Consider the following 26,094-nt stretch of genomic DNA (forward strand, 5'->3'; position numbering starts at 1 on the left):
CGGTCCATAATATAATGTTTGTAATAATGATCACTTGCCATAACTCTCTTTTCTCTAAAGCCATAAAATTTTCAAGAACTTTGAAATGGCCATCCCGTAGAGCTTTATAGGTAAGGTTATGTTATTTTTAATATTTAATTATTTTATTTTTATTTGTAATAGCGGCCCACCCTGGCTTCGCAAGGGTATTTAATAAAAATTTCTTATTTACAAATTTTAACAACCCTTCTTTTTGAGTCGAGTTAAAAAAAAGTAGAAATTATAAATAAAGTGGATTATTCTGGCCTTTATTTCGTGACATTGACTCCTATCCCGTACCTACCCCAGTGATGACTACATCGCATATATATAACATTTTTAAACTCGTGATATCTTTTGAATGGAATGTCCGAATTGAATAATTCAAAAAGTAATATAAAGGTATTGAAGTAGTCTTGAATACGAAGGTATTTATTTTGATAAGGATTAATACCGAGAAACAAATAAGAGTCTTGTCTAGCGGCGGCATTTTTTCAACAATAAAAGAATACTTATTGTGGCATAACTATAATAGTTAGTCATATGCTGTCGCGACACTTTTTGCAGATCATATGTGTTCTGCAAAATCGTAGTACATTATTTTGTTCTATCATCAATAGTTTTCGCAGCGCACGCGATGTAAGTATTTTTATAGTTCATTTTTTTACACCTTAGGATTTTAGTAAGGATCCCTAATTTTTTGAAAATATAATATAGCCTATGTCACTCGGGGATAGTATAGCTTTCCCAACGGTGAAGGTTTTTTTTAAATCGGTCCATTAGTTTCCGAACCTATTCAATGCAAACAAACAAACAATCAAATCTTTCCTCTTTATAATATTACAATAGATATAGAAGTATAGAAGATAACAAAAACGATAAGCCTCAGCGAGGCTATGCCCAAGAAGGCAATCGTGTGCGTCCCACCGGCTTGCGCGGCGGCGACCGAGCGCCGAGCGGCTCGGCACGACTACAACCCACTTACCAATTCACTCGAGTGGGCATTCATTCATTGTGGTGCATTGTAGCTATTATGTGCGGATTTGGTGCGTTAACTTGGACGGCTATACGAGAAGCTACGCCTTAAAATTGGAGTATGCATCACTTCAAACCATGCGCAACTTTATTTTTAAAACTACACAGCGGCATGATTGTGCGGCCGTTCGTCAGTCCACTTAAAAACATATGAAGAGCTTTTAAATTAAAACATATTGCTCTAGTATTAGACATTTATTCCAATGACTACATTTATAAATATAAAGACAGTTACGAACTGATCTTACTCTTTTTACTTAACTCTATTTAAGCAATACAATTTATTTCTATACATATATTTACTTATTTTTACCCATCCACGTTATGAAAATACATTTATGTTAAACTGTTTATCAAACTGGTATAAACATAGTTCATTAATTACGTCATACAATACAACAGTTAACATTTATACAGCGTTGACACTAAAGCACGTATCATAGGAGACTGTCAAACAATACAATTATACGAGTAATTCATTTAATTTGAGCCCCCACACTTTTCTATTATAAACGATGGGCTTCGTGTTAAAGTATCTGGGCTCTCCATATTCCACATGACGTGAGCATGCACTCGATAATTGATTATGCCATAAAAACTGTCACGGGCACTACATAAAGTTATTTACAAAGATTTAGTCAAATACTATAATAAAAAAAAATACAAATGAGAATAACCAGGCAATGCAAAAATTTCGATAATACGATACCAGCAGGGGGTACACCGATAACCTACTCGTATAAGTAATTTTCACGCATAATAACAAAATTTAATCAAAATCAAAATCATGAAAATCAAGTGATTTATTCCTGTGCAAACATGATTTTATTTCCTTATATATTTATTTAAAAAAAACTTATTCAAATATTATAAGTGCTTTAGAAAGCGCTGAATACATCAAGACGGATTTCGGCTTTTCGATCCTTTCTCAGGTCGTGAGTCGTGTTGGCATGGTCATACTTAAGGTAAACTTCAAAATTAGACATTATATTAAAGTATTCATTTATTCGAGTCATTGTATTGTATTGGTTTGTATAACTTTTGAAGAGAGAAAGAGAATAAAATGAATTATACTTTGGCCCTATTTTTTTTATCAAGTTAGAAATAGATATAGATTGATCAAGAACATAGTCACATTGCAAAACATAAAATTCTAAGTGATTGAAATGGCTTTGACGAAATACGTTGTGTGGACCTCCTATCAGTGAACTAAAAATGTTACCTAAGTTTTAAATCTGCAACAACAACAACCATTGTACCTAGTACCTAGTTCAATGATTATATAAATTAGGAAAATTTAATCATATGTGCACATAATGAGTTAATTTCTTATCTGTAGACATATATAAATGAATATATTGACATCAATAATAGTATAGGTAGTGGCGAGAGTTGAATGGAATGATTACACACACAGAATTAAATGAATGAATGAATGTCAAAATCCCGCCGTCATTACATGACATGTTCTTGTGTGCGTGACCTCAACTCTGGTGGCACTACCTATACCTATCAACACAGTCAAAACTTAAATAATAACATGTTCATTTGTCATTATAGATACCTACACCGCTTTTCAGCTATTTCCCTACATAATTACACTTTAGACATATGAATACATAGTTACATAATAATAAAACGATTTCCTAAGATATTAGAGAATGATATTATTTACTTGTGTCAGTTTAGTGGTCAGCGCACTAGGGCGACTTCTTCTTAGCGTACTGTTTGAGTTGAGGGACGGCGAGCGAGCGGCGTCAGGCGAGGTGCGACAGGTCGTCGAGTTCGGGCGGCGGCTGCGGCGCCGCGCCGCGCGCGAACACCGGCTTGGCCACCACTGACACCGGCGCCTGCGCAGCACAATACAACATCATGCTATCAATTACGGATCTAACAAATTGAGCTTTGATTGACAAGTTGGTCTTGTCGTAGGTTTGCATTAAATTTAAAAAAAGTTTTTTTTTTTTAATGTACCGACGAGTATTTGTAAACAAAGTTTGTTGTCAAAATGCACGTCGATGAACTTTTATAGTTTTTTCTATGAGCAATGAGGTTTGATGATCGAAACGCGAACATGAAACACAAAGTGTAGTACTGCAGTTAAAAAGGCCGCGCTGGAAATAACTAATAAACGTCACACAAGTCTCGTCGTATGTGTTTTCGTATAATTAGGTACAATATGTAATGGCCAGACCAGACGGACCAGCAAAAAGTAAATTAATAAGAGGCCGGTGTGGTCACGTACGTGTTACCTCATCGGCCGTCCAAAGCATCAGTCCGTACTACCCGCTACGATACTAGTAGATAGTGACACAACATTATGCAGTGTAACTTTGCTTAATACTCTAAATAAAAAAATATTATTTAAATTTTAAGCACTAAATATCGTTAAAGCAAAATAATAAAAACAAAGCAAAATAGATATTAAAGTTTTCCTAATTTTTTTTTCATCCTAAGTTCTGATGCAGCTTAAGAGGAGATAAAAAGATCCCACTCTTTGTTTATGTAGGTATACTGATACTGTGCTTGTAGAGAGCCTGCAATAAAATAGAAGGCTGACTAACCTGGCTGGTGGCAAGCGGGGGCGCGGGCGCGGGCGGGGGCGGCGCGGGCGGCGCGGGCGCCGCCGCCTTCTGCGCCGGCGGCGCGCCGCCCGCCGGCCCACTAGTCACCACCACCGACTACGCAAACCACAATACATGCACACCACACTATAAACTAGGCACTACTCCGGTACAATGTGCTTTGTCACTACCAAAACAAATACATTATTCTGAGAATCAAAATACGTGATAACAAATAACCATCGAATACTGCACAAGAGTGTAAGCAAAATTAATGAAAATAGTTTCATGCAAGATGATCTTAGTCCTAATTTTCAATAAATTAACGATTAGCATAATTTGTCTGCTAAAAAGAATGAAAGTGCAATTATATTGTACTGTAGCATGTATGTACAAAATATACCGAAAGAAAGTATCTTTTATTATTTTTCATCAAATTCCAAAAAATCAAAATCAAAAATCCCGAGTTATTAGTGATGGGCCATATTATTATGCGATATCTTTGCGATTACAAGAAATCTATAATCCTACTAATATTATAAATGCGAAAGTTTGCGAGTGAGTGAGTATGTTTGTTACTCTTTCACTCTAAAACGGCTGGACGGATTTGGATGAAAAAAGGTATGTAGATAGTTGGACATCTGGAATAAAACATAGGCTACTTTTTATCCCGAAATTCCCACGGGATAGGGATAAAATCTCGAAATAACAACCGCTGAGCTTAGAGTAATGAAATTGGGGATGGTTGTTTTTAATGCAACGTCAATGAAAACCACGATAATTTTCAGGAATTCCCACGGGAATTTTGTAAAATCACAGAAATCAATTAAACCGCTGTATGTAATGATTTACACGAGCGAAGTGATCAATATTTAAACTAAATAACTTGCATGCTTGCTTTGCTTACATTATTGCTTGCACCTTTGGGAGTATGCTTGCTTGATCTTTTGTTTGCATTATGGCTTGCATGATTGCTCGCATTCTGGCTTGCATGCTTGCTTGCATGCTTGCTTGCATAAAGCTCTGAATGCATGCTTGCTTGCACTATTTTTTCACATTTGAGAGTACGAGTATGCGTGCTTGATTTGTTGTTTGCATGCTTGCTTGCATGCCTGCTTGCATGCTTTCTTGCATACTTGCTTGCATGCTCACATGCATGCTTGCTTGATTGCTTGCTTCTTTGAAATGTTTATGGTTCACACGAGCGAAGCAAGAAACATATTCCCATACTAGCTTTTACCCGCGGCTTCGCACGCGTAAACTATTCGGTGTGGTAGCTGCAATTGAAATTTTCGGGATTTTACAAAATCCAATATTTCCAAAATTTATATCGTGATCTTCATTGAGGTTGTATTGTGAATAACTATACAAAATTCAAGACTCTAAACCCAGTGCTGAAGTTTCAAATTTTTTCCCTATCAAAATTCAAATTCAAATTTAAATCATTTATTCAGTAAATAGGCCGCAATGGGCACTTTTACACGTCATTTTTTAAACTACCAGCGCTTTCGGAAAGACCATCATTGCCAAGAAAAATGCGCCACAAGAAACTTGGCAGAAAGTCATTTTTTTTCAAAATAAAATAATTACAAATAAAGTACTTAAAAACTACAGTATACAATTAAAGAAAAAATACAAAATAATAATAATAATACAGGGATGTATGGGGTCCCCTAGTTACAAAACTATACCGTGGGAATATCGGGATAAAAAGTAGCGTACTTATGTGTTATTCCAGACGTACGGCTACATACATCCAAATTTCATGCCTCTAAGCCTAGCGGTTCTTATTTCGACATTTTATCCCTAGGTATCCCGTGGTAATATCGGGTCCAAATTCGTCTATGTGTTTTTCTAGACATCCAGCTTCCTACATATCAAATTTCATGACTTTAAGCTCAGCGGTTAATATTTCAAGATTTTATCCCTATCCCGTGGGAATATCGGGGTAAAAAATAGATTATGTAATATTCCAGAGGTCCAGCTACCTACATACCAAATTTCATGGCTCTAAGCCCAGTGGTTGTTATTTAAAGAATTTATCCCTAGGTATCCCGTGGGAATATCGGGTCAAAAAGTCCCTTACGTGTTATTCCAGACGTCCAGCTACCTACAAACCAAATTTCATGACTCTAAGCCCAGCGGTTATTATTTCAAGATTTTATCTCTATCCCGGGGGAATATCGGGGTAAAAAGTAGCCTATGTGTTATTCCAGAGGTCCAGCTACCTACATACTAAATTTCATGGCTCTTAGCCCTGCGGTTGTTATTTCAAGATTTTATCCCTAGGTATCCCGTGAGAATATCGGGTCAAAAAGTCACCTATCTGTTATTCCAGACGTACAACTACCTACATACCAAATTCCATGACTCTAAGCCCAGAGGTTGTTATTTCGAGATTTTATCCCTATCCCGTGGGAATACCGGGATAAAAAGTATCCAATGTTTTAATCCAGGTTATAAACTAACTTTTCGCCAAATTTCATCCAAATCCGTCCAGCCGTTTCAGCGTGAAGAAGTAACAAACATACTCATTCACTCACTCACTCACTCACATACTCACTCACAAACTTTCACATTTATAATATTAGTAGGATAAAATTATCATGGGTTTCGTAACTGTCAAAAATGTTCATCCCGTCGCGCGTCGATACGGTAAACTCTCCCCTCAAATTAAAGAACGTATTTAATTAAAAGTTTCGAATCGACAATATACATCCATAATATTCGGATAATGGCGTATTTTATATTTTAAAAATGTACATCTATATTATAATACTATAGAGCTGTTGAAACCCTTCAACTTTAAATTGTACGATCTAATGGCATCTCGAGGAAAAAAGAGGGAAACCTTTAGACGGTGAATCACGCAAAATTATATGCAATGTTTGTATTTTTGTTTGTCGAGGAGGACAATGTAAGTCATTCCGCTAGTTATTAATAAAATAGGACTTTCATAACCATATTCTTTTTTGGTAAATTAAAATTTAATATAATTGTAAATTTACAATTTCAAACTTAAGGGGCAATATTTTAAAGGCTATCCTAGTACAGCCAAGTACAAAAATATGTATCGATTCGAACAACTCAAAAATGTGTTGAGTACCACGGCCTTATTACGTCAGAATAAGAGGGTGTGGTACATATTTTTGCACTCGACGGTATACTCTTCAGTCTTGGGTTAAAATTAAAAGTGCAGATGAGGCTAAAAATAGCTGGTACTTATATATTTTTTTATCTGCATGTTTTATTTCCGTTATTTAAATACATTTTATTTAGGGAAGAAATCTAGGCTAGGTTTCTAAAAAACCTAAAAAGGAAGGAATCATCCCCTTCCTTTACTGAAGTCGGTTAAAAATGTAAATATTTGTATAGATAGTGCCATCCACCAAGACGCGCCCCACCATTTTCCGAATGAGGGTATGGCGGGGTGCGGGGAGTTCGACTAGACCGTCAGTCATGAGCGGTCAGCCGCTCGATGCAAACGGGTGAAGTCCGCGTTACGAAAATCTAAATACGTCTGAATTGTTGTTCTACTTTATATTTTTACAAAATGTCTAACTATATCACAATAAAACTCAATATAACTTTTTGCGTATTTTATTTATCTCTGCAGAGAAAGAAAAGACGCTTATACTCATATGTCACTTTTCAGATCTCCGAATATAGATATGTACAAAAAAATCACGTAGATTGTTTCTTCGTTCATAAAAGACGAAAGGATAAACACGAATAATCTAAATTTCATTCAAATTCGTGTCATACTTCCTGGCGGTGACATGGTGACGTATGGAATTCAAACCAACGTCACAAAAAATGTACGAAAAGTGTACTACATTGTACGCTAATTTAAAAAAATGTACTAAGTAGACGTACTTACGAGAAAAGCGTACGTTCAGGTTCTCAAGTGTTTCTTTTTTTATACGTGTAGTACCTACTCTTTTTTTGATTAGCATACAATTTAGTACATTTTTTCTGATTTACATAATGAACTACTGCTACATAATGAAATAGATAGCACCCGCCAGGAAGTATCCTTTCCGGCGGTGACAGATTGATCACTGTTTTCTCGTAACTACGGGTAGTAAACTTTTTTAATAAGCGTACAATTTCGTACAATCTTAGTAAATTTTTTGATGTGAGGTTGAATTCCATACGACACCATGTCACCGCCAGGAGGTATGGCACTTAAATTCACTCATAATATTACTAAGGATTAATTGCTTGTTATAAAACTCTTAAAGAATTTTATTTAAAATATCCATACTAATGTTATAAATGCGAAAGTAACTCTGTCTGTCTGCCTGTTACGCTTTCACGCCTAAACCGCGGAACCGATTTTGATGAAATTTGGTACAGAGACAGAATAGACCTTGGGAAAGAACATAGGCTACCTTTTATCGCGAAAAAGAGGCTTTAAGGGGTTGAAATAGGGGATGAAAGTTTATATGGTGGATGTTCGTCGCTGTCAAAGATAAAACTATGAAATTAAGCATTTAGGCACTTGATAAGAAATTAGTCTATATTTGTTTGAGCTTTTTAGAAAATTCTTCCTGTGAGGGGTGAAATAGGGGATGAAACTTTATATGGAAGATCGTCATTGTCGACGATAATTGGACGGTTCTTTATGAAACTTGGCATTTGGCCACGTGCTAAGAGATAAATACATATTTTTCGCGCGTCTTTAAAAATTCTTCCTGTGAGGGGTGAAATAGGGGATGAAACTTTATATGGAAGATCGTCATTGTCGAAGATAAATCGATGGTTCTTTATGAAACTTGGCATTGGGCTACTTATAAGAAATAAATAGATATTTGTTCAAGCGTTTTTGAAAATTTTACCTGCGAGGGGATGTTAGCAGAGGGGATGATGCAGTGCTAGCAGAGCCTTCTAAGCTCATAGGCGAAATGTACGCAATGTGGGGTCATTTTAGATGGCGTATTCACATAGACAGTCAGACATGAAAAATTATGATTTTCAGATTTTTCTTATTTATTGTGCAATAAGAGCTACCTTTATGCAAAATTCCAAGTTTCTAGGACAGCCGGAAGTACCCTATAACTTTTTCTGTTAAGGCAATAGGTTTGGAAACACCTTTTTAATTACTGTAGCTTTTGATTACCTTGACTTAGAGGTTTGATAGACGGACGGACGGATAGCAAAGTAATCCTATAAGGGTTCCATTTTTCCTTTTAAGATACGGAACCCTAAAAAACATTTGCTCCGGCACTTTTCAAATTTCAACCGATTTACTTGAAAATATGGGGATGAAAGTTCTTAAGGAATTCCAAACAAATTACTACATATAAGTATATTTATCGGAAATATGTGTAACTATGCTTAGTAATAATGCCGTCTTAATTATAATCCTACCCTCCTAACTTACTTTAAAGGATGTAAGGTGTCAAGAGTTCACTATGAAGAATTAATCCTTTTGTGTTGGCAGGGTAGAATACACGTCGTATTGCTAAATTGTGGCTATCCGCAAAATATTTATGTTTTACCAAAGAACATCCGGTGGATGGATGGCTGGAAGAACAAAAAAAATAGTTTATATTTATATCGGTTAACCGTAGAAGTTACTATGTACTATTATTGGCAGAATAGGTACTTATCCTAAATAAATTAAATACTTCTCAAAATTACTATTCCACGCGGTCGAAGTCGCGGGCAAAAGCTAGTATTTATTGAACTATTAACATCTACATTTATATTGTTATTGTGGAGGGTTTTGTTATGTTGTTATTATCTATAAAACTAGTAACTGATAACGTAATAATATTACAAGAAATTGTTAAAATCAACTAGAGTATCTTTCCAGCTGTCCATAATGCTTGCTCCTGATTAGTCCATTTATCGTAGTGTGCGTATACACTCATAGGTAATAAATGTGCATGGACAGAACTACAACACTGCTATAAGGTTGCACACTAGCACAGGGCGGCCACGCCGTACAAAATACGCGTTCTTGAATCTACATAGGCACGACGACGTCTGTACACGCGTCAATGTGTGCGTAAGCTGCACAGGGCTGACTATTGCAAAACCGTATAGTACTATAAGTGATACCAATGACATTTAAAGGTGATTATATGTAGGTATGGCTTAGATATGTGCAAATAAATGTAATCGTTAATCTTACCTATTTCGAGGGTATTCTGGCAAAACAGAATAAGTGCAATTTTATTAAAGTTACATACATAGGCATACGTACTCAATGTTTTCTGCTTTATTTATCTAGCAAAACCGTATTAAAAATAAATATTGTGCCCTTATCCGGTTCTGCCAGAATATCCTCCATTTATTTAAACCTACTTAAATTGTGTCTGTCTGCGTATTTTAAGCATTATTATTTTCAATTACAATAGATATACGTCTACAAACTTAAAATAATCATTCGGTAGGTAGTTATTTCATGTATTAATCGCGTTAATTTCAGAAATCACTATTAATTTAGAAAAAGGAAGTAGGTAGGGTACCGTTACGATTTCGCAAAATTATTGCTCCCGAACTTAGTGCCGTGCGGTCGATATACATCGCGTCGCGCACCCGACTGCTTTCCTGCGGTTTTCCTGCAATCTGCGCTTGAGGGGTGGGGTAACTCGAACCGGTGCGGGGCGGAGCGTGACCATTCTGTACGTTAGTACTATTATATATTCTGTGACACTAGTATTGTAAGCGATTAGGAACAAAAGTGGGGCGCGTCTTCGTGGATGGCGCGATCTATACATCATGTTAATTATTTTTACTTTGGGAAAAACCAGAGTTTTTTTTAAATGATAAACCAATTTGAGGGTTTTCTATCTCTGTGTATAAATATGGAAGACCATTCATTAGGTACAGTACCCGGCGATAAACATTGCACATCGGTCTTTGGCAAAAGACCATTGGCTGTTTACGGCGATTTCCGAACACCGCCGACCGTCCATCAATCGCCGTGACGTTTTATATCAATTAAATACTGCACTCGATGGACTTAATTAGTTTACGTCAACCTTAATGACATGTAAACTTTGGATATCTATAGAAAGTTGTTGTAACTACTAGAAAAAGGATAACAAAGAGATAAGAATATATTAAAAAACACCTATTTTTTCCTATGAAAAAAAAATGAATGAAAAAATAAACATGGTCGGGGCTAAAGAGTGGAAAAAGGTTTGCGATCATGCAATCAAATGTGAGAATGAATTTCGAAAAATTAAAAATTCATTTGTGTGTGTGTTTGTGTGTGTGTGTATTTGTTATTCCTTCACGCTAAAACGGCTGGACGGATTTAGATGAAATTTGGTAGGTAGATAGCTGGACATCTGGAATAACACATATGCTACTTTTATCTTGATATTCTCACGGGATAGGGATTATATCGAAACAACAACCGTTGAGTTTAGTTAGAGTCATGAAATTTGTATGGTGGTTTTTAATGCAACGTCATTGAAAACCACGATGGTTTTTCTGGGAATTCCCACGGGAATTTTTGTTTGTTGGTTCTTCACGCTAGAATGGCTGGACGGATTCGGATGAAATTTGGTGTGTAGGTAGTTGGAAGTCTGGAATAAAATATAGGTTACTTTTTATCCCGATATTCCCACGGTATAGGGATAAAATTTTAAAATTTCAACCGCAGGGTTTAGAGTCGTGAAATTTTGTACAGTTGTTCTTAGTACAACGTCAATGAAGACCACGATATACATCTTGGGAATTCCTAGGGTAATTTCGTACAATCCCAGAATTTCAATTGTAACTTAACTACCAGATCGAATAGTTTACGCGTGCGAAGCCGCGGGTAAGATGGAGTAATAATAATATCTTGGGACAAATTACACCAAACTGAAACTTCGGGATTTGATGAAAAGTAATTTATTAAAAAAAACAATTGTGCGTTATCTACTATAAATACAAAAAAAATGGTAGTGACCAAAGACTAAGTAAATGAGATACTAAACGTGAAGTTCAAATTACCTGAACGTTTTGGCTGCGAGGGGGCTGCGAGCTGTGCACAACGATGTGACTTGCGCTACTCGTCGGTTGCGTCTAGTGATCAAACAAAAGGGTAGTTTGTGTGTGCTCTATATCTACACATACCATGCTAAACAAAATGGTTCAAATTAAAAAAAAAAAACATAACAACATTCAGTCATTGGAAATTAATTTGAAATGAAGCATCGAAGGTGAAACTTTCCCTCAGGTTACATACAAAATTAAACAGATTTTTGACTTTAAATGTATTAACAAGATTGTAAATAAGACCACGAAAGAAGAAATCCATATTAGTTATTACAGACGTTATGTAAACTAAACTGAACGCAGCCAAAGTCTCAGTTGACGTATCACATCATGAACTCAAATGAGCTTCAACAATCTGGCCTCATGCTCATACCTACATAAGCCACTTAGAAGTGAAGTACCTAACCCACTAACACAGAACTGATATTATAAGAGGAACGGAAATTTTATGCGAGTTAAAACGCGAGCCGCCTCTCACCTCGCTAAAAACCCCGATATTCGTTTACCAACTTTCTCTGTAACAAAGCGCTGCTAGACTTAATTAAAAAAAAAATGGTTTATTGCAAAGATTTTGACTCAAAATGTCAGGTGAAAGGTCATAAAATATATGATAATTGTAAAATGTGTGCGCATAGATATAGCAGGAGCTACGAAGTATCAATGATAACATTTCAATTCCTCTATTAGTTCTGTGCATGCAGATCGTGCACCAGTTAAACACCTGCACTCTCGTATGTGCGTGCAAATGAAATTTGTAGAATCTTACCAAAAAAATTCACCGTGATATTAATTGCCGCTGGTTCTGTTTATTTAGGGCGTGGCACTCGTGCGACAGACTTACTGTAGTGGGCAAGTCCGAGTGTTGGGAGGCGTCGTGCGCTTTAGACTGGACTCTCACCTGAGGAGGCTTCTGTTGCGAGACGATGACAAACTTCTGCGGCGGAGGCGTCGCTGGCGCGGGCGACTGCGGCGCCGATCCTGCGGTGATCATTACATTGCGGGTGCTCATGCAATCTGCAAACAAAGGGCTAAGTTATAGCCAGAACATTAACCTACGTACTGAGATATGGGATTAACTTATCCCATACTTTAAATACCCGTGTGGTGTCGGGTTAGAACTACACCTCTCCATTTCTTCCGTGGATGTCGTAAGAGACGACTGAGGATATAGGTTTAGGTATACCGTAGGCAACAGGCTAGCGACCTGTCACTATTGTACCGTTTTTGTCAAACTTAAAACCTAAAATTGCTAAAAGTGGCTCGGAAGCGGTAACGTTTCGTGTGCTCTGCCTACCCCATTTGGGAATACAGGCGTGATGTTTGTGTTTGTGTGATACTTTAAATAGAAAACCTAGAACGATAAATTACCGTAATTGGGATGTCCCAATTTTTGACAACATATAATAAATCGAAAACCATTTGGAAAAATAGGCTTCGTGCAGCGTTTTCAGAAATCAGATTCCAAAAATGTGATAAACTGATTTAAATAAACAAAATTTAAGTAGTGACCCTCATTTGACCCCTGGAGTGTCTCGTCACAAAGGCAAGTTATAAAGCAGGTCTTACTCTTAAGAAAATTGGCATTTGAAATGTTCCTGTCCTGCTTATAATAGCAAAGAGTGACAAAGATAGAACTTTAATCACATGATGCGCACCTGGCCTTAAACAGTTGTCATTTATCGTAAAGTCCGAAATGTATACGAGTATTTCCAATGTATTTTTACAAATTAAATTATTAAATTACAATGTTAAAAGTAAATACAAAAGAATTTAAATATCAGATTTTTAAAAAGATATCTATTTACTATCACACCATTAAATAAACGAAGGAATAATCTAAGCTAAAAGAAGAGAAATAAAATAAAACTATTTGTCATGGTTCATTTAGGACCCTAAACCGTGCTTGAATTATTGTCAAATTGTAATGCCACATATTATGTTATGTACAACCTGATTTTTTTTAGGCAATGGAACGTGGCTGTCGCACTGTGACGTCATCCAGCGTATTTCGTAAAAAAAATATAAAAAAAATAAATACTTATCCAAAATCAATGAAAATGGTATCTTAAAATATCCTATTCTTTCCAAAAATAAGATTAAAACTATAGGTTATTTTTTTGGTGCATCCCAATTCTGAATAATATAAAGATCATTATTAACGTGTTTATCCTTTGGATTGCGGCATTCCTCTCGTGAACTTCCTACAAATACACCGAAAACTATTTAATTTACTTTTTTTTACAAAAAAAATCGTTAATCAGTTGAGTTGAATAATAATAATATCACAGGATCACAGGTAAATATTACCATGGATAAATCTAGGGGAAATGCGTTTTACCAGCTTAGTCCTAATAATGTGAGATTTTTTATATATTCTAAAATAACGAAACACTTTGCTACAGAAGAGGCCCTTGCATAAGAACGGCACTCACACATTGACAAGTGAAATTATTTTCGTTATATCTGTTGTGAATTGACTTATAGTCGCAGTGGCGGTCTAAGATCGTTCGGGACCAGGGCGGCAAAGCTGAATGAGGATCCCGCTCTTAAAATTCGATGTAAATATTAAGCGTATTTTAGCCTTGTCCAGGACTAGGGCTCGATTAAGAGAACTTATGGATATTTGGAGGTGCCGTTAGTCCGCCACCGTATAGTAAGTAGGTGTAATGTAAAGCGACTGACCGACTGTCTTGGAGGCGAGCGAGGCGTGCGCCAGGTGGTGCGGCGCGGGCGGCAGCAGCGGCGGCGTGCAGGAGACGACGGCGACGGCGCCGCCCGCCGCGCCGCCCGCCGGCGACGCGCGCAGCTTGCTCACCATCTGCTGCAGGCTGGGCCCCAGATACCCGTAATCGCGCCTGTACAACATTACATAAAAGTCAGCTTTTATAGTTCTGAATCCAAACGCGCCCCAATGCTGTCATTCACGTGTATGTCCGTCTCTCACACAGGTTCCACAGCGAAACGGTTGTAGCTAGTTTTCAAATTATAACAGTACAGTACGCCGTTAACCAATAGAGTCGTGTTCAGATATTTTAAGAAGCCCCGTTTAAGAGCTACGGTGCCACAGACAGACACACATAGCGGTCAAACTTATAACACCCCTCTTTTTGCGTCGGGGGTTAAAGACTATATCCGCGCAAGGTATTGAAACGGTCTTGAATATGACATTATTTATTTGGATAAGGATTAATGCAAAGGTATGGATAACGTGGTCTAATTTTGGTCGGCATTTCTATCAACTTTTAAAAGGTAAAAAAGTAGTTATAGTGACATAACTACAATAGTTGGACATATGGCATCGCGAAGCTTTTTGTAGATATCGATATACTCTTTACTATCGTAGAACATTATTTTGTTCTATCATCAATACTTTCCGCAACGCACGCGATGAAAGATATTTTATGGTAACTTTTTTACACTTTGAGTTACATTATTGAAGTTTTAGCACGGAACCTTATTTTTTTCTGGTAATAAATATAGACTATGGCACTTTGGAAGAGTTAAGCATTCTAATGGTAAAAGAAATTTTGAAATCGGTTCAGTAGTTTTTGATTTTTTTTGTATCAATCATCCAAAAATCCAAATCTTTCCTCTTTATAATATTAGTAGAGATAAGCATCTTGTTGACCTGACTGAACCCATAGAAATAGTAACGCTAATCAAAAAGCGGCGTCCAGCAGCTGAGCTGTGCCGAGCTGAGGGTTGCGCACTCACTTGTAGTCGTCGGGCAGGTCGGGCGGCGCGCGCATGTGGCGCACGACGGGCGCCAGCACCTTGAGCAGCTGGTGCTTGAGGTTGCCGGCCGCGAGCCGGTCGGCGCCGCCCAGCCCGCTCAGCGCGCCCTCCACGCGCTCGCCCAGCCAGCGCACGCGCGGCAGGATCAACACCTGAACGACACACCAACACAAACTCTACATAGTTTATCTACACCCATATCATAATTCCTCTATAATGCATACAAAAACCGCTGGCAATAATGACCAGCATTAAACAACCAAGTAGGTAACAGCAGTAACGTAATGTTCATTACAGTATCAAATATAGTACTGCAATGAGTTTCAAATTTGGAACAGCTGTCAAAATAACACAATATAAAACTTTTAAATAAAAAAATTAAGCCGCCAAAATAGCCGAACAGTAGAAAATAATAAATCTTTTTCTCCTTTCTCTCCTATTCAACCTTAATCTACGTACTAGTTTGAAGTCGATGCCTCAGCACTAGAATACAGAACTTGGCTACACATATTGCTGATTTTCGAAAGGAAGTATTGCCTGGAAAATTTTGGTATTTAGGCAAGTAGTAGACCAATATATGTTCTTTTCTGAGAAATAAATCTAGAAGTGTCACTACTTTACAACCACATAAAAAATGGATGTTTCCTTCTTATTTAGTCTTTTTTTATATATGATAACTAGTATTAGTTTTTGGGTGGGGCGATGCAAATCTATATAAAGAATATAATTTCAAAATTTGAAGCAAATCGCTTGAATACATTATGAAAAATCAAATACATTAAAATAAATCTCTGATAAAATCATAAGTCAAAAACTGTCACAAGTTGGATGTTTACGAGTATACTCAGCACAAATATTCTTGACTATAAGAGGTACTCACAAAAAAAACCATTTGATGTAAGGGCCGACTTACTAAGGAAACCCCACTACGGCCTTTTCAGCTATGTCGGTCCAATCCAGAGACAAGTATAGATGAATTATATGCCTACGAGTACGACTCCATTGAAATGGAACTTACTTTAACCACCTCAGGGCCGAGCTCTGCTAATCCTTGTGTTGCGCCATACAAGGAAGCTAGGGGTGTCTTTTCCGATTCCTTCATGCTCGCCATCGAAGGTCCCACGCCTGTTTCATTGTTCGTTTGCGACGGGCACTGTAGTGCTTTAGCAAATAATCTGTGGACCAAATTTATTCTTTTAGAAAGGCAGCTGAGGCAGTGGATGATATGAGTGGATGATAGCGGGTGGTCGTTTTAGGGTAGGAACAAATCCTATCAAAACATAAAAGTTAAATGAGAGCCAAGTTCAATGGTCAGTTCTGAAATTGATGTATAACAATATAAAATATTTTATTACAACTTAAACACAAGCACCATATAACATTTATACATAACACAAGATTTGCTTAATTTGGGAATGGTTCACATTTTTAATATTATAGATCTGTACATTATAGAAGCTTAGGTAGTATCCTAGTAGGTATGCAAGATATCTGTATCAAGAGACAAAAAATGACAATTTTTCTATTATTTATTTACTTGCAAATGTGATGAAAAGTAGGGTTGTAACGGAGGCTTTCTTAGCGGAGGCGGAGGCGGATGCGAAGGGGTGACACTTGAAATACAAACATCTACTGATTAAAGCCCTCATTTTTAGGGTTCCGTACCCAAAGGATGACAACGGGACCCTATTACTCAGACTCCGCTGTCTGTCTTTCTGTCTGTCTGTCTGTCTGTCCGTCTGTCACAGGGCTCTATCTCTGAAGCCGTAAAAGTTAGACACTTACCCCCTTATTCATAAACGACAATCAAACCTATTTTAGTTAAAATGCCGCTAAAATTCGTTTGTCCTTATCTGTCACTCCGACATTTGTATTTGCATTTGTAAGTTAACATAGGCTTGTTAAGTTTTATGAATAAGGGGGTTTAAATTTTAATAGATTGTGTATTACTGTGGCCGCTATAACAACAAATACTAATAATAAAATAAAGTTACAAATTAAATGGGGTCGTCATACAAGAAACGTGTTTTTTTCAGCGTTTTTTAGTTGCTAGGCGTTTGAATATTTAACTTTAAGTTTGCGATTTTAATGATGTTTTATAAAAGCTTCGATAATATAATGTACTGACTGTCTGATTGTATGGTTTATTAGTTTTTGTGCAAAATTAGTAAAGCAATTTATGAACCACAATCCTCAATGAAGCCAAATTTGATAAAGCGCTCGCCATATCCACACCGTATTAATCACTATGTTTACCTATTGTTTTTTAAACTAAAAAAATCATACTAAGTATTTATTAACACTATTTACAAGGTTTATAATACAGTTTAAAATTTATTCACACTAGTCGAGCTTCTTATTATTTAATTACACAACATACAAAGTCCGCCGAATTTTCCGCGAATGAACTTTGCTGACAGACAGCAACTTTTTTTGAGCTGCTCGCGGCGTGCGCTGGCAATGGTTTCAGAAGTAAACAGCCAGAACCAAGGAGGATGAGAATTCAAATTGTTTTTCATCACACTTGCTCGTTAACAGTGTCATAACATGCAGGCTACCTTGGTTGCAACCCCCCAAATAAAACCCTCGACCTTAATGTGCTTGTCATGAAACCCGTGGTCGGTAAATGAGTCATTGCGCGTACACATTTTCTTGTCATGAAGCCCAAGGTCGGTAAATTAGTAAATGCCCGTACTGATGGCGCTGCGCGCGCTGCTGCAGGACTACATGGTCTACATGCACACTCACGTTGCGGCGCATGCCGAGGGAGGTAGAGGGCGGCGCTGCCAAGAGCACAGCCTAAGGTATCGCCAATATTTGGAACAATTATATTCTTTTACAAATATAAAATTTTACTCGCAAATGTGATGAAAAACATTGTATGTCGCACGGGCGGTACTTGAATTACGAACATCGACTCATTAAAGCTATAAGAGCATTACATAATAGACTCTCGTTCGTAATTCCTTATTTACCGCCCTTAAGACACAATGTACTATTTTATTCGAAATACTTGCACAAGTGCTTACATTTCGGCGATATTTTTAGAAGCTATTCTGTAGCTTGCCCTGTTTGTTTCATTTATTTATTTATTGTTTGTTTGGGTCAAATCTTGGAAGCTAAATTTGACCCACTTCCAGTGGTCCGATCGACATGAAAATTGGCATACTTATGTAAATTTGGTGACAATACAATAATCTGGTAGTGACATCTTGGTGGTCCTGCCAGGAGAGATTGTCTCTGCAGGAGGGAACTCCTCAATAGTTAATAGTACCGACTTGAAATTTGGTACAGATATGTAGTTTAGACGACAATTCAAGTACAGTCAACAAAAAGTACACTCGGCAAAAAAGTTTGTATTAAAAATGAAATTTTTAACAAAAACTTATTACAAGCATTATATTTATTTGCAGTGTAATGTAACTATGTTTGCTTGTGTGGAATCTTTCAACTCAAATTTGAAGTGGATATCTTCAACCAATTGAGCTGAAATTTTACACGCATGTATAAATCGGATGACAATGCAATATTATTATAACATGGAGTTGATCTGATGATAAAGCTAGCGGATGACCATAGGAACTCTGTGATAAACGACACGGCCGCATCGAGTTTGGACTCGTTTGATTCGTCTTGACGAGTAGTTTGGTAACCAGGGGCATAAAGTACAGTCAGCAAAAATAACTTATATTATAAGAACTTTAAGAAAAACTTTTACTGAACTGTTTACGGAACCCTTCATGCACGAGTCCGACTCGCACTTGACCAATTTTTACCTCTTTTTTTTGTGTATAATTTTCATTTTACAGCGAATTGGTTTTTTGAAAGTAATATAAGCTGTAATTTTTTACTGTCAAATAATGAAATAAAACTATTTCGCAGAATTTGCACTTACCGAGTGACTCTCGTCTGTAAATTATTTGTAGATGTGTTAAAGGTTTTGCAGATTTGCGACATTAGCCGCGCTGCAAAGTCTCGCAACGCCCAATGGTTGTCCATTTCAGGACGCAGGCAAAGTTGGCGGGATACAATGCAGGTCGAAACCGATGGAATCAATTCATGGAGCTGTAATAACAATGAAAATGTCAATGTTGGTAGATATTACGACTTTGTAAGTGGTACAGGCAACGTCATAAGTAAGTGATCACTTTTGTACCTTGTCGCTTTCAGTCGGTACACAATTTCGTATGGCTTTTCAAACATGACGTTAAAATGACAAGGTACAAAAGTGATCACTTATTTATGACGTTGACAGTACATAATATTTTATGGTCCAATCTTTCATATTTTTTTACTTACATATTTCTCCAGATAAAGTGACTGATTGTCCAGCAACGCCTTGACCATTCGCATGAGATATATCAGTAGGGCCAAATTGTTTTGAACAACATTTACTTTGACACCTTCCGAGATGAAGGTGCACATTCTTGGTAACATTTCGTGCAGGCCCGGATCGCACGCCAAAGACTGCAGCGCTTCCTGCAATGCAAAATAACGACAATTAATGCAACAATCAAATATTGTAGTTAAGGAGCATTTTACCAAGATTATATATAATATTATATTGTCAGCTCCAAGGATTCGACCCTGATTTACCTACTATAGGTATTTAGATACCTGTAGGTACAATTAATGAAGAATAAAATTCAAAATTACACTTTTTTTTTACAAGAAATATAGTGTTTACCAGTCATCATAAAAAAATAAAAATGATATTAAGTTAATTTAGATATTTTATGTTGTTGTGAAGAAGTAACACAACCTGTCAAGATAAAGAATAAAAGGTATCCACAACTTATGTTTTAAATATGAATAGTAGAAATTACTTGTAAAGTGTTCCACTTATGTATGGTAATATCCCCTGTAAAACATAAATTGATTGTTGATTTCAAGTTCAATGGTCAGTCCTGAAATTTATTTATAACAACATAAAATATTTTGTAACGACTTCAAATATATACTTCTTAATGTATATTCTTCTTATAACTTAGGATAATATATTAAACCAAGAACTGACTTCTGATTCTTACTTTCAGGCATAATAGGCACTTAAGTACTTAAGTACAGGCACTATAAGTAAGTGTTCCTACCTAATAGAATCAATTTAATTGAAACATTATAATAAAATGATAAAAATTTACTAGTTTCTGATTTATTTACTCAATTACCTATCTGGATACCAAATATGAACTTTCTTCTTTTTGAACCGAGAATGCCAAATTTGACATGTTTATGTGGAATCGTTTTTGAGTTATGAGGGGGTCAAAAGTGGATCCAAATGGTTCGTGTAATATTGCACAAGGTGCTGCTCGTCAGTTCTATTAGTTTGAACTTGGCTTGACAAGCAGATATTTGTAGCAAGATTATTTTTTCCAAGATAAGATTTGGCTTAATAAACATTTTTTGTAGGAAACTTACTGTATTAAGTAAATTTAACTACAACTTAAGTAAATATTATTTATTTAATCATTATCAATAATAGATTTGAATAGTTCTTACATAAAGGTATTGAAATGATTTTGCAATTAATTTAGAGAGACTCGGGGTAAAAGCCTTACTTTCGGATGAGAAGCTACAAATATATCTATAAAGCCGGGTTCTTTAAAGTGTGGTCCACGGACCCCTTAGGGGTCCGTAGCATGTGTATCACAGGTCCGCAAAAGGTCAGTCTGTAAACATAGTTATTAGGACATTTACCCAAAATATTTTTTGATGGGGGTCCATGGAATTGTTTAAATAGTGAAAGTGGTCTGACTGCAAAAAGTTTAAGAAACCCTGCTATACAGGTATGTATATGCACAATCATTTTTAATATTGTTATGCTTTACTCAAAAGGTTCTATATTTCTAACTTGAATTCAATGCTTTTATGGTACTTTTCGGTTAGCTTGGGTACAGTGACATTTCCTTTTTTTCTATTTCACACCATATATGTTTCAGGCCAATATTTTATAAATCAATATTTTATATACTTGAATCTTGAAAGAACAAAATATATATATATATATATATATATATATCTCCATGTAGCTTAAAATATTTCATAATAATAAACACAAATCACTTAAAAATATAATATTTTGTTAGAAAACTAATAAGATAAATTTTTATCTCATCAACTTTCATCGCGTAAAACGGAACTCTATTACAATAGAGCTTGAATTTGCTTATTGACCGAATAGATTCCAAAATCTTATGATGTCAAATCGTTTGACTTGCATTATCTGTCAGTTAGTACAAGAGCGAAGGTCCTTAAATGCGGCTTTGTTTCAAGTGTTTCGTATTGTTTTTTTTAACAGTTACTTTGTTATTCAATTTTGTTATTACAGTTTTTGTTAATTTTTTTACCATTATTAGTTTTGATATAGTGCCAAAGAAGACCCCATGGTTTGTGAGATCCCGATAGACAAGCAAAAACACGCGAAACCGCAGGCAGAAAATAGTTAAAAATATAAACTATCACATAAAATCGATTTCACAGCCTTAGCATATTTAATCGAGAATCGGAATAAATCGATTTGAATTTACATTGTCACAACCCTTTAATCCTTTAATTGCTCAATGACATGTGTCACCGTACCCATCCTATCCGAAAAGTACTATAGGTATCAACTAACCACGACATTGGCGGAATCATCGCATGGATTGATGGGGCCATATTATCCCAAAAATTGAATTGAATTAGGTATCAACTATAGTAATAGTTTTAATAAATAGTATCATACCGCACGGCGTCCCTCGTCGCTGCCGACACAAGCCTCAGTGATCTCTTTGTAATACAGCTGCTGTTCCACACTGAGCTCATGGGTTGCCAACTGCTTTACATGTACAGATTCAGATGCCTTCAACCGTGCTGCTTTCCCACAAATCGGTTTACCTTGACATTTAGATAAGATTGGTACATAGGCAATAGGCGCTGTTATGCAATAGTGTCAACCCTTATTAATTCTGCAATACTATGTCAACCCTTAGAAAATACTTTTAACAGTTGACATTGTATTGCAAAATGACAGTGGGTTGACTCAGTACTGCAAAACAGCATCCTAATTGTATATATAATTACTGGTACATAAGAAACAGTATGAATGACATGTCATATTATGATTTAATTATTAGTTGCAGTTACTTATTATTTTATATTTAAGTAGGTATTTTTCAATGAAGACAGGTCAAGTCAAGATTGTTTACCTTTATTTCTAATGCTAAATAAAACTAAAAGTAGGTATGGCTTAAGCTAATAAGTATGGTGGATATGTATTGTTAGCTTATACAAACTAAAGCAAACCAACATATGACAAGCATGATTCAAATAAATGTTCAATTTACCTGCAGCATCTTTGTTTGCAGGCTTACTTAGTTTACTGATAGGGTCAACAGACTCCAATTTCTGTGATTCTTTCGAAAGCGGAGGTGGATTCTCAGGGACAGTAGGTTGTACACCATCTACACTCAACCAATGCGCCCGTAGAGACACATCTAAAGGAATCTTTGGTGGTGGTGCAGATAAAATTTCATTTAAATCAATTTCTTTCTCCTCAATAAAATGCAATTCTCTTCCTCCTCCAGATGCAAATCTAAATGGTAGTGAATCGGGCTGAAGAAATCCATACTGAGGCTGAAGAAAAAAAAAAGATTTATTCTAATTTTAAATTAAAATATAAATTATTGGTCTATTTTCATTGGTTGACAAATATTCATTGAACCACTAGCTGTGTAGCTGAACTATGTAATTTTCCTGGATCATCTTATGTCATTCTCAGGGTCTCAAACCATCTTCATACAACCAGATAGCCCAGTGGTTAGATCCTTGGTTGGGGCTGATCTTTTTATAAAAAATATGAATGTTTATTCTGGTGTTTAATATGTATTTATGTATGTTTATCCATTACCTAGTACCCATAACACAAGCTTTGCTTAATTTGGGACTGGGTCAATTGGTGGCAAGTGTCCCGTGATATTTATTTATTAATTTTATGTAAATCAGTTCAGTGGTTCAAGTGTGAAGATGTAACAGATAGACAGTCAGAAAGACAGACAAGTTCCTTTCACATTTTTAATATTATAGATCTGTACATGATAGAAGTTTAGGTAGTATCCTAGTAGGTTTGCAAGATATCTGTATCAAGAGACAAGAAATGACAATTTTTCTATTATTTATTTATTTGCAAATGTGATGAAAAGTAGGGTTGTAACGGAGGCCTTCTTAGCAGAGGCAGAGGCGGATGTGAAGGGGTGACACTAGAAATACAAACATCTACTGATTAAAGCCCTCATTTTTCTATTTTGGGCTTCTAATACTCTTGTTAGTACTTCTTTATTTACTACCATCTCATCAACTGAATGCAATTTCTAGGAGTTTGTTAAAACTGACTGTTTTTTAAAGCTAGTACACTAGTACTATTATTGTTCCTTTTTTATTTATGTACTGTTATTTTTTATATTTCGATTAAATGAGTTTGATTTACTATTAACTATAGATAACATACAAAACTAGTAGACATACAGAACTTGTGTCACAATGTTTGTGATCAAATTCCTCCGAAACGGCTTGACCGTTTTTTATGAAATTAGTTTCACAAGATGATGGCTGAAAATAGTGTTGAATCACCAGCTCTTGTGAACTAAATATATCTTTTCAAAAATACACATAGCTGAACATATAACCGCCTCCTCTATTTTAAGTTGGTTAAAAATAATAACATACCTCTAAATTTCTAATTTTGAGAGCATGATCAATATCACTGATGGAAAGCTTTTGCCTTTTAGAGTGATGCATAAACTTCATGGCGTCCTGAACAATCACTTTGAGCCGATAAGAAACATCATCACTCAATTCTTTCGCAGCATCGTCGCCTAGGGACGCAATTCCTACACTCTCCGCGATCACCTTCATAGAATCAACCGGCATAGTAGTGCCAAAAGCAAAATCGGAATCTCCCATCTTTCTGCTTACTATAATACTTCTTGAGAAAAAGTAATGACTATTTCTCAAATCTCTAAAAAATATTCTGAATCATCTTTGTATATGTTTATTATCATAGAACAGCAAACCTTCTTTTCACTTCAATTGTTGAAATTAATATAAGAGGTATGTACAACCAAGTTCTTAATTCGCTTTCACAATACACCAAATAAATACCACATATATACCACGAACGACAAAATTTAAGATAAACAAATTCTACCGAGAGTGGTACTGAACAACTGAAGACTGTGGGGCTACTACGAAATACGAAAATCGAAGTTCGTGTCGTTCTGTTCCTCTAACGCTTATACTATTTAATACACGAGTGTGAGGGACCTAGAGTCGTGAACGAGTTGAAACGAGCGCGATCGAACGAATTGACTCGACCGATATGACATGTCAGCCATCACCATCACAGAGTAGACTACTCGACTCCAAAGAGTATTGTAAAATGTAAAATTGTAATGTATATTATGTAGAGTGTATAGGAATGACTTTGGAATGACTACTCTAAACGAAACGTCAACTTTTTTTTTAGTTTATCCCCTCCAGGAAGAAGGCTACAGAGTCTTAGCTCATACAATATAGTATCTCTTATTAGTCTGTGTATAATATGAGCAGTATTCGTCATATTGCACAAATGGCATGAAAATGATCAAGCACCGTCGTTGGTGCACACTGAGTTTCATCTCACCATGTATGAACAGAACAAGAATGAAATATGGCGGAACAGTTAGCAATGGGAAAGTGAATTTTGAAGATTACATTTTGTTGTTGGTCGTGGACTTGTGGTTGGTGGTTGTGCTATTGGAATCTGTGTTGCCATGGTAGAAAAAAAAATTGCATCGCTAAACATGAGCTGAAGAATTTCAACTCATTTTTTTTTGTTTTACTCTTGTTTTACTATATGTATATAGTCCTTGGTTTAAAGCAACTGAGCTGAAGAAAACTTTATGGTTCAGTTTCATTGGTCGATAACTCGGTCGATATAGTATAGTATAGATAGAGCATGCGGTTACTCCCCGCTTGCGGTATAATGAACGGCTAGTGAAACTGATGAGTCGATAACTCGGTCGATATATATAATATTCGCAATATTTCGATTGAGGAAAGTAGGAAGTAAGAAATAAAAAATGTGACAATGAATATAAAAATACATACATAGCGTGTCTAATATTTTTTTTCCGTCTATGCTGGTTCGAAACCAGCTGCATAGGAAGTTAAACGTACCAATGCTCGACACCTCAACGCACAGTAGATGACACCCATTTGTCACCTCTCTTAAGGGGCTCCTAGACGGTCCATATTTTCACTGCAATTTGTGGCCGGCAACTATTGGTGTCCCTCTCTTACTCACATGTTAGACAGGGACACCAATAGTTGCCGGTCACATATTGCAGTGAAAATATGGCCCGTCTAGCTAGGAGCCGCTTTACTATGACATAAGATTGAAGGTGCCATGTGTTGGGTCACTGTCGAACACAGGGAGATTTACCTTACGTCTTTTTATTTAGATCATTAAAAGTAAAATTTTAGTATTCATCTTACCGTTCACTCACTGAAATTCTTCTTGACAATATCAACGTAAAAATCTACTGAGTCATAAGAGTGGGTTGAAGAACGTACTAGATGCGGTTTGGAAGAACCCGTATTCCACACACGTTTGAACATACCAAACTCGAGCTGAAAATATGAAACATAATCATAAAGTATTATTTAATATATAGTTATAACTTAAGAAACTTTTGTATTTAATACTAGTTTTTTTATGCAG

The 26,094-nt window shown here is 36.2% G+C and overlaps 1 protein-coding gene across 2 annotated transcripts; it reads right to left on the minus strand.

Annotated features, from left to right (window-relative positions):
* Window positions 1–1,233: 1,233 nt before the first annotated feature.
* Window positions 1,234–24,813, minus strand: Taf6 (TBP-associated factor 6). Of its 2 annotated transcripts, XM_074089191.1 has the most exons (11): window positions 24,060–24,813; window positions 22,682–22,970; window positions 22,081–22,232; window positions 19,656–19,835; window positions 19,252–19,421; window positions 16,375–16,531; window positions 15,336–15,508; window positions 14,304–14,476; window positions 12,520–12,635; window positions 11,577–11,648; window positions 1,234–2,903 (listed from the first exon to the last, which is right to left on the minus strand). In XM_074089191.1, exons 1-11 carry the CDS (start codon window positions 24,294–24,296, stop codon window positions 2,811–2,813), a joined length of 1,812 nt encoding a protein of 603 aa, XP_073945292.1. In that variant the 5' UTR covers window positions 24,297–24,813; the 3' UTR covers window positions 1,234–2,810. The 2 variants fall into 2 exon arrangements, with proteins under 2 accessions (XP_073945292.1, XP_073945300.1); XM_074089199.1 differs by lacking the exon at window positions 11,577–11,648.
* Window positions 24,814–26,094: the final 1,281 nt, after the last annotated feature.

Source organism: Choristoneura fumiferana, chromosome Z, assembly GCF_025370935.1.
Source record: "Choristoneura fumiferana chromosome Z, NRCan_CFum_1, whole genome shotgun sequence".
NCBI lineage: Eukaryota > Metazoa > Arthropoda > Insecta > Lepidoptera > Tortricidae > Choristoneura > Choristoneura fumiferana.

Coding starts and splice junctions, on each gene's coding strand:
- Taf6 (XM_074089191.1), bottom strand. CDS start 24,296: ATGGGAGATTCCGATTTTGCTTTTGGCACTACTATGCCGGTTGATTCT. Junction 19,836..22,080: donor GCGACGAGGGACGCCGTGCG/GTATGATACTAT, acceptor TTTGCATTGCAG/GAAGCGCTGCAGTCTTTGGC. Junction 11,649..12,519: donor CGCAACAGAAGCCTCCTCAG/GTGAGAGTCCAG, acceptor TTTGATCACTAG/ACGCAACCGACGAGTAGCGC.